We start from the raw sequence: 9,126 nt of genomic DNA on the forward strand, positions 1-9,126 counted from the left end.
CCCATTATTCCTTTAATTCAGCAAAATGCTCCTATGTGGGGAGAGCAGAAAACTTAAGCATGTGCATAATACGCTTCCCCCACCCCTATCAAATGCCATCTGTAACAGATGCATATTACTTAGTCTGGTTTCAGCAAAACTTTTACCCATCAGTTCCTTAAAAAATCTTCAGATATTTTCCAAGAGAATTATTCTATGACAAGCAATTTGGCATTATATCATTATTCCAGAATAGGAACATTAGCCCAAGGTTACCAGCTGTAACCGCACAAGACTCAATGCCGCCAGGTGTCCAAGTACACCAGCCTACCTGACCTTGATGCCAAGGAAGACAGCTTCAAATACAAGACTTACAAAATAACTTTAATTTCAAAGTGGAACATTGCCGTTGTTTTACAACAATTAACTAGTGTCCCCAAAGGAACACGACACTTTTCATTCTATCAGCTAGTCATTTTGAGGTAGTTCCCTGGCAAGTTGTAAAGATACTACCTTCTAATTTAGGTTTTTGTGGGAGTTTTAATAGCCATCATCTAAACAAAAGTCAGTTCAATTAAAATAAATTTTGCTTCTTATAAGAACAGCACATTACACACACAAAATCAAACTGGCTCAGTTTATATGGAAACCATACTTTATATAATTGACTTAATACAACTAAAACGCACATTTACAAAGCAGTATAGGTAGCCACACCAGCTGTCATTCACATCAGACCTGCTCTAGGCTCCTAGCCTGGAGCTTGACGTGCTGATGCCCGACATCACCCCTCTCCGTTGCCGGGAGCACGAGCATCTCCCACCACTCTCCGGTCAGGCACGTGGGACTCCCCATCTCACGGTCCAAGGCAGCTTGGCAGGTCTGCCAGTGACTCTGCCAGGTGCTGGAGCGACTGAGCTTGTGTTAGTTGGTATTAGCTGTTCCTTGTACTCTGGCCCCTCATCCCAGCGATTCCCATACCACGCGCAGAGGAGACGTCACAGCGACTACAGAGCACTGTGTGAATAATTGCTGTGCCTTCACACAGACATCGCCATGAAGGCAGTGGGAGTTGTAAAGACATTCAGCCTTACAACTTTTAGAAAGGCTTAAATACAAAATGTTTTATCAGGATTTCAAACACTGGAATTTAACGTGTTGAAATGGAACTGAAACAATCTTTGCAAATATCGTTGCCAGATGCTGGAAGAGAAGCATTGCATAACTGTGCAGGAATGAAAGAACAAAGGCATCAAAAAAATCACATACAAAGTTAGAGGGAGGGGGGTGAACCAAGAGCAACTCTATTATCAAGTAAAACCATTATGGCTTCCTCTACGGCCACTCTCCAGCCTGACTCGCCCCAGCTTCAGCAGAAGCGTTACACACAGCACTGGCAGAGAGGACAAAAAAGAGCATCATAGCTCCAGCACAGGAAGTTCAAGGACCTGTAGGTCATCTCCTATAAAAAAAAATCGGGTGCAGAGCCTTGTAGCAGCCTGGCAAATCCACACAGTACTTTGACAAGTAGTTTTAAGTGCATATGAATCAGGAGAGAAAAATGCAGAATATTTCAGTCTGGATAGAACATTCATGCAGCACTTGCCCAGCTTTCTGAAATCATGAATGAATTTTTTCCTGTTGAATCACATGGCATGAAAGCTTCAGCTCTAAATGGGGCAAATTCCCTTGGTGCACACTACAAACAGAGCTAGCTGACCCCTTATATTTGCGTAGGGAGACCGATTTACCTTTCAAACCCCTTCTAGAAGTATGGCTGGTATGTGCCATACAGAGTACAGAACATTAGTCCAGGTAAGGCTCACATGTAAAAGGAAAAATTAGCTGCCTTTTTCTATCTGTTGTCCGGGCTACAAGAAGCTCTGAACTCCTCAAGTTCCAAGTCCCCTCTTCTCCCAGTGACTAAGTCCTGACGATGCTTTACACCTTACAGGATTGACCCTGGCATCAATGGATAGAGGTGAAAAAAGGTAAAAGGAAAACCAGAGGCCAACCCAAAGCGCTTTGGAAAGATGCCCGTTGGCCAGGTGAGATAAGAGCAAACAGCCTGATTACATGCAAGTATAGCTTTAATCATTCACAGAGCTGCAGAAACCTCAGGAGCTGCATAACACACAGAGGTAACCTTAACTTCTACCATGAGAGAAGTTATTTGGTAGACAAGTCAGTCTTTCTCCCCAAAATGCAAATGCCTGAAGAGTTATAAGTACATTCATTTGCAGTGCAGATCCCTAGCTTTGTTAAAGATTTGCTCTTGTCCACATATTTCTCAAAACATTTGAATGTATACACATAGGCAGCATAGGATTTGTTTCAGGGTAACACAATCTGAAGATAGTTAAAAACTAGTATGTACTCACAGAAATAAAGATAACTGCTTCCAACACTGACATTTTTCTCTTTTGTAAAGTTCTTGCTTTAAAAACTTGTAATCACATGTAATGGCTAACACTGAACGTTTATTTTTTAAAACAATAAAACAACATGCAAAAAGCCATTCTCTTTGAAACCAACACGAAGTGACCCAACTGATGGTCTGCAGAAACATGATAACCCTGCATGGGGTTATCATGGATAAGGCATGGATTCTTCTGAAGCTTCTAGCAAATGTGTTTTCTGTTAGGTCCATGCTCCGATTACACCACGCAGCGATGCAAGTCCAGCCACTCAAAGCCAATCACATAACAGAGCACTTGCCTTTCAGCTTATCTTTCTTCTTCTGCTGCTTGGATTTCTTTCCATCCACTTGAAGGCTGACAGTTCTTCTCTTCTCGAGATTCAAGAGCTCCTGGAAGAGCTCCTGTACGTTGTAGTTCATTTTGGCTGATGTCTCCATGAAGGAGCACTTCCACTTGCTGGCTAAGGCTTCCCCCTCCCTGGCATCCAGCTCCCTCTGGCTCTCATCGCTTTTGTTACCAACTAACATTATGGGGATTTTCTGGATAGCCCCTTTAATCTGACATATCTGTTCGTAGATGGGCTGCAGCTCTTCCATGGACTGCCTGCTGGTGACAGAGTACACCAAGATGAAAGCGTGCCCTTTGGATATCGCCAGCCTCTGCATAGCAGGGAACTGGTGGCTTCCCGTGGTGTCCGTGATCTGGAGGGTGCAGATGCTCTTGTCACAGCTGATCACCTGCCGGTAGGTATCCTCGATTGTGGGGATGTAGGCTTCCCTGAAAGTTCCCCTCACGAAACGAAGGACAAGGGAGCTTTTGCCAACCCCTGCTGCTCCAAACACAACCACCCTGTAATCATTGCTCTGCTCAGGCATGTTTGTTGTGCTGGGACACAAGCGCAGATCTGAACTGAAAATGCCCAAGTTTTCTGAGTTTACACACCCCTATGCAGAGATGGCCTGTGGAGAAGGGGAGGGGACAAAAGGCAAGAAGAGACAAGCGAGGGTGGGGGGCAGAGAGGAAAGAAGTCATTCACTAATTTCACAATATGCTGTTTCAATAGCCAATTAAATAAATCACTCCCCACCCATCCTTTTCCCTTCCACTAAAGAGAAATAAAAACATTCCCCCCCCCCCCAGCACACATCCCATACGCAGCAAATGCTGTGCATGCAGCATCAGGAAGGAAAAACTGTACTTCACCTGTAGCCATCAGCTCCCATAGCCGATGCAGCGAGATGAATGTGCCCGGGAGCGGCGGTGAGCGGCAGCCCGGCTCCCGGGAGCTGCCGGTGCCAGGTCGGGCCCCCACCGGCGCTGCTCTCCCTGCCTGCCACCTCCGGGCAAGCGCCAATCCCAGGATTGCTCATTTTCTCCCTCTTGCTATATATTCCATCCACCCACTCCCCGTGGGTCCCGAGGAGCAGCAGGAATTACTAATGCAGAGATCCCCAGAACTGCAGTGTCCCTGATGATGGATGGGAGCTGTTGCGCCGGGCTGCACCATCTCCCCACCGAAACCACCGCTGCTCCGCAGCGGCGAGAAGGGCGAGGACCACGAGCAGAGCAGGGCTGCACCTTTCCGGGGAAGGAAAGCACTCCTGGAGCTTGTGCAGTGTTTTCACTCGAGTCCTTCTCACCTGCCTCAGCCTTCAGAGACCTTGCCTACCTCTGCGTCTTCCCCCCCAAATGCTCCTTAAAATCTGAAAACTCAACACAAAAAAAATCTCTGAATCCAGTGCTTGAGCCTTTTGGATCCAAGTTACGGCTCTCCATCCTTCAAATGCCGTGCACAGAGAATAAATAAGTCTTTTGTACTCCATCCCCCCCCGCCAGTCCCTCCTGCACCGTGGACACCCAGGTGCTGACAGGTCTCACCAGCTTTCACCCAGGCTGGCAAATTCTCAGCTCACCTTCGAGGCAAGTTGTGTTTCAGGGGAACCATTTAAAGGGACAGGGATGATCCGCGACACTTAAGCAGCTCTGCAGCCTCCCCCCAGCTCCCGAACAAGCCACCGACCCTTTTAACGATCACTAAGATCTGCTTCTTTGGTTTTATTCCCCACCCCGGGAAATAAACCCCTCGGCTGCTTAGGGAAGAGAGATCCATACTCCACAGCTTGCAACTTCTCATTTACAACAAGTCTTGCGAAACGCCGCCTCTTTACGTATTCCCTTTGAAGGCAGCAGGCTGCAGCGCACAGCGCCCTGCATAATTCACGACGCCTTACAGCAGACAGCCCTTGGGCCTCAGTTTCCCCATCTCTACGAAGCGCAGGGCACCCCTTCCCCAAACGCTGCTTCTGAACCCTTTGGGCAAAACCCGCCCCAAGCACTGGGTACAGCCGGCACCGTCAGGCGGGAAGCTTTCCCGGCGGCGGGGCTGCGGCACCAGCAGGACTGGGGATGCCGGGCATCGCAGCCGGCGGGGGGACCTGCCTCCATCTGACTTATGACTAAATGGGGGGGGGAAACGCCTCCAAAATGACCCGGGGGCAAGATGCGGGGCCAAGGCGGAGACTCAGCCCGGCAGAAACCGCGCAGGTACCGCGGGCGGGAACGGCCCGGCCGTCACCGCCCTGCAGCGCCGCGCGACCGCCCCCAACCGGCCGTTACCGCCCCCCTCACCGGCCGTTACAGCGCTGCGGGACCCGCCCCTCACCGGCCGTTACCGCCCCCAACCGGCCGTTACCGCCCCCCTCACCGGCCGTTATAGCGCTGCGGGACCCGCCCCCCTCACCGGCCGTTACCGCCCCCCTCACCGACCGTTACAGCGCTGCGGGACCCGCCCCCCTCACCGGCCGTTACCGCCCCCCTCACCGACCGTTACAGCGCTGCGGGACCCGCCCCCCTCACCGGCCGTTACCGCCCCGAACCGGCCGTTACCGCCCCCCTCACCGGCCGTTACAGCGCTGCGGGACCCGCCCCGAACCGGCCGTTACCGCCCCGAACCGGCCGTTACCGCCCCACAGCGCCGCGCGACCCGCCCCGCCTGAGCGGCTCCGCGACGGCCCGGGTTGCGGGCAGCTCCGCGCCCCGCTGCAGCAGCCGGCCTCGTCTAGGGCATCCGCGCTCGGCCCCGCCGCTGCCTAGCGGGAGGGAGGGAAGCGCCAGTGCGCGGCGGAGCAGCGGTGCTCGGAGCCGCTGAAGCGCCCCACGCCGAGCGCAGCCCTATCTCGCAGCGAAGCCGGTGGCCCTAACGCCGTCCCCCCGTGCAGGCTGGTGCCCGGACCCGGCAAGGTATCGGCACCTGGGGAGGGCAGGCGGCAGCCGCCGTGGGCTCTAGGTCCCTCCTGGCAGGGGCCACGCTCTGCTGGGGACATCTCCGGACCCTCCTCGCACCTGCCCCCCTCGTCTGCCGCAGTCCCCAGCGCCCCACTCACCTTCCCATCACCCGCACGGGGGTAACAGCATCGGCCCCTCAGGGCTGCGCCTGCCCGATTAGCCCGCTAATATGCATGTGCTAATTGGCCAGCTGGCGCCTGCTAATAGCTATATAAGCACAGCTTTACCTCCCCTCACCTTCCTGGGTGCACTGCAGCGGGCTGGCATTTCTGCTGGGGTCCTGCTTATAGAAAGAGTAGCATGACCTCAGCAGCCTCTCTGTCTAGGGGAAACTCTAAATTTGTCAGGCTGATAGGCACCATTTGTTTAACCCATGTTTCCTAGGTCAAGGAACTTTTATTCCTGTTGTACCCTGGACAGAGGATAAAGTGTTTTTACATTACTTTGTTTCTTAGAAATGGACTTGATTAGGGGTTTCTTGACTGCTTAAAACAGACAAAAGTTTTACATCTCTTAGCTGTGTGAAGTCTTATAGAGGTCAGGTATAAGACTGCAGTGAAAAATGAGACTTGTATGTTAATACCTGTTGTGTTGCCCACAGGGGGAGGAAGCTGTTGTTGCAGATCTTACTCCTTGAAGCTGTAAGAGGTAGGAAAGTATCTTCTGGTCAAACTTGCAGTGAAGCTCATGTAATGAGACTTGTTAGAAGGCCTATCAGCATATATGTCTTTTATTGAGACAGTCTAAAAAAGTAGAGCTGGGCTCAGTGCTAACAGCAGCCTTTCATATGGATGATTTAAACTCTATCCATGTGCCTGGTTGACTGCCTGCTGTGGCCAACAGGGGAATACTGCATTGCCTTGATGGGAATCTCTTTTTTTGGAATGGGGGTTTCTAAGCATAATCTCCAGCCTGGACCAGCACTTCCCATCTGGAAGCTTGCAAAAACCAGAATGTGTCTGGGAGGCCTGGAGAGGCCCTCAGGGAGTCATCAACCCTGAACCGCTTTACCTTGGGAGAAACAGGGTTGCAGCTTGGAGTGGCAGTCCCTGGCCAGCAATCTCAGACAGGGCCAGATGCTGGAAAAGCTGCAGCAAAGGCTGGGAACCAAGAAAAAAGCCAGCTTTAAAATGTGACAAAGGGCATTTCTGGTATTTCACTGCCAGAACATGGAGCAGGAAGAGTGCAAGGGGGACAAAAGTGCCTATTAAGAGCTCAGCTCAGACTTGGAGACTTTATAGTGGAGTTCTCCTTGGCTAAGGGCTGTCTTCAGAATCTGATTATTTTGTTAAGGTCTGTAACTCTCTTGTGCTGCCCAAGAGTAAGACGAGCACATTTAAGACACTCTTTTGCAAAGCTTCCCTCTTACATTGCTGCTGTCATGCAGTCCCTGCGTAGTTAAATTACAGCCTGCCAGACTCGGCAGTTGTGGGGGCTGGTGCCTCTGCCGGAGGGCCCACCTTCACTGCTGTCCTCGGGAAACTACAGTTCAAGGCTCTCTCCCCGCCACCGCACCTCTGATATTGCTGACCTCCTGCTGCAGAGGGTGCTGCCAGCTGCCTGCAGCCCGTGGAGGAGGAAGCTTTGAGCTGTGCAGGCTGCAGTCTCTGCTAAGCAACCTTGCCTGCCTCTTTCGAAGGAAAAAGTGTTGGATGATATTTTACAGGGTGGATTTGGCTTGGAGGGCATTAGCTGGACTGCAGTGAACTATAATATCTCTCAAATAGCAGCTACAGCCATTAAGCTGGCAAAGAAAAGGTTTTCTTAACAAATACAACTAGTGGTTTGTAGAACAATAATGTTTGCTAAAGCTTTGGATCACTGGATGCCAACATGTTAGATCAATGGGCCCAAGACTTCTTGCAGGCCATCATTTGTTTCTCATAAAAATTGTGATGAAATCATGGTTAAAGATGGTGCCACAGATACTTCCTGTGGACCGCAGAACATAGAGCACAGGTTTTGGAATAACAGCTCTGAACAGGGAAAACAAAATACTGCCAAAAGACTGAGGACATGGTTATCCTCAGCTGCCTCTGCAGACCAGCTGCCGTGGCCTGGCCTCCCCATCTTCCCCTAATCACACGCGTTTCCGTATGGCCCTTTGACAGCACATCTTGGGGCAGCAAACTTCCTCGTTCCTCCCCTACCACTTGCTATCCCCAGCTACCTCTGCGCTCCCCTTCCCCTCGGCCGGGGCGGCTGCCTTCTCGCAGGCAAAGCTAACGAACAGCTGCTCACTTCTGTGCGGGGGGTGTTTAATAACCAAGGCTTTCAGAAGCCGGAATTACGTTCCGGTCATAGGAGGTGATGCTGCTGCTTGCTGTGCGGGACAAGTATGCAGGCTTCCAGCTGAGGCAACCTTAAGTCTGTGAGCTCAAGATTTAAATCTTTTGGGGGGCATTTGTCACTGCTGTTCCTGGAAAGCTTGGAGCCAGTAAAGCGAGGGATCACTCTCCGATGGGACTTTGCTATGCCATGTTTACACTAACAGATCCTGGGCAGCCTGAAGCAGCTGTGGAAGTCAGGTAGAGGAGTTTTAAGGTAGTCTGAGAGTCCTGGATCTGAATCCTGTTGATGACTAACAGACTCAAGAGCTAATAGAAAAAGGACATACAGGCTCTACAAACTGATGCAGGTTGAAGAATAATTAGAAAAAAATTTTGAGATAGCTGATACAGGAATGAAGACTAGGAGGTTGCAATAGGAGCCCAGGCGGTGGGGAGGCTGGCAGTGTCGCACTGGGGTCTGAAAGCGTGTTTGCGTGCAGGGCTTCTCACGCAGAGCTTGCCCCTGCGAGGATTTCAGGCTGCAAGTCACAATGACAGACACCTGATTTCAGCAGAGGAGCTGGGGTATGGGTAGTGCAGCACCACAGTAAAATTTGGGTTCGTACCATGGACTTGAGAGTGGCTAATTTACTTATTTTGATGATTTAAGTGACAGCTGTTTGTTTGGTCAGCATAGCTTTATAGAAAATACTGTGTTTTAACATTTTCAATGTGCTGCTTACAGCTTGCAAATATCTAGCTGTGACACAAAAATACAGCTTTAAGCCTGCAGACGCTGACATGACCCCCTTGCATCCAAAACGCACGCCGGCACGCTGCTGGCTGCCGTCCTGTCAGTGGGAGGAGCGTGTGGCTCCCGCCTGTACGTGCAGTGCCTGTGTTGCAGCAGCTGTGGGAACCCCTTTCCACCCGCAGGGTTGTAAGCAAAGCGCTGCGCTCTTCCCAGCACGGACAAAGGCAAGCAGCGTTCGTCAAAGGCCGAGCCAGCGCTGGTGGTTTTAATAAGGCTGTTCTCTTGGCTGTTCCCCAGCACTTTTCCCCCGGGTGCTCTTTGCTCCCCCAGCAGCCTTTCCAGCTCCCCTGTTCCCCTTGGTGGGCAGGCAGCTGCAGGGCTGTGCTGCACGCAGCACCATGGCAGAGGGAGGAACGTG

The 9,126-nt window shown here is 51.3% G+C and overlaps 1 protein-coding gene across 1 annotated transcript; it reads right to left on the reverse strand.

The window, feature by feature from the left end:
- Positions 1–346: 346 nt before the first annotated feature.
- On the reverse strand, positions 347–5,050 carry DIRAS3 (DIRAS family GTPase 3). Its single transcript, XM_026098475.2, has 2 exons — positions 3,603–5,050; positions 347–3,358 (listed from the first exon to the last, which is right to left on the reverse strand). The coding sequence occupies exon 2, from the start codon at positions 3,272–3,274 to the stop codon at positions 2,678–2,680; it is 597 nt and encodes a 198-aa protein (XP_025954260.1). The 5' UTR covers positions 3,275–3,358; positions 3,603–5,050; the 3' UTR covers positions 347–2,677.
- Between the last annotated feature and the right edge of the window lie 4,076 nt (positions 5,051–9,126).

Source organism: Dromaius novaehollandiae, chromosome 8 (genome assembly GCF_036370855.1).
Source record: "Dromaius novaehollandiae isolate bDroNov1 chromosome 8, bDroNov1.hap1, whole genome shotgun sequence".
Lineage (NCBI taxonomy): Eukaryota > Metazoa > Chordata > Aves > Casuariiformes > Dromaiidae > Dromaius > Dromaius novaehollandiae.

Bases quoted from the DNA above. Each gene is read 5' to 3' on its own strand.
- DIRAS3 (XM_026098475.2), bottom strand. From the start codon at position 3,274: ATGCCTGAGCAGAGCAATGATTACAGGGTGGTTGTGTTTGGAGCAGCA.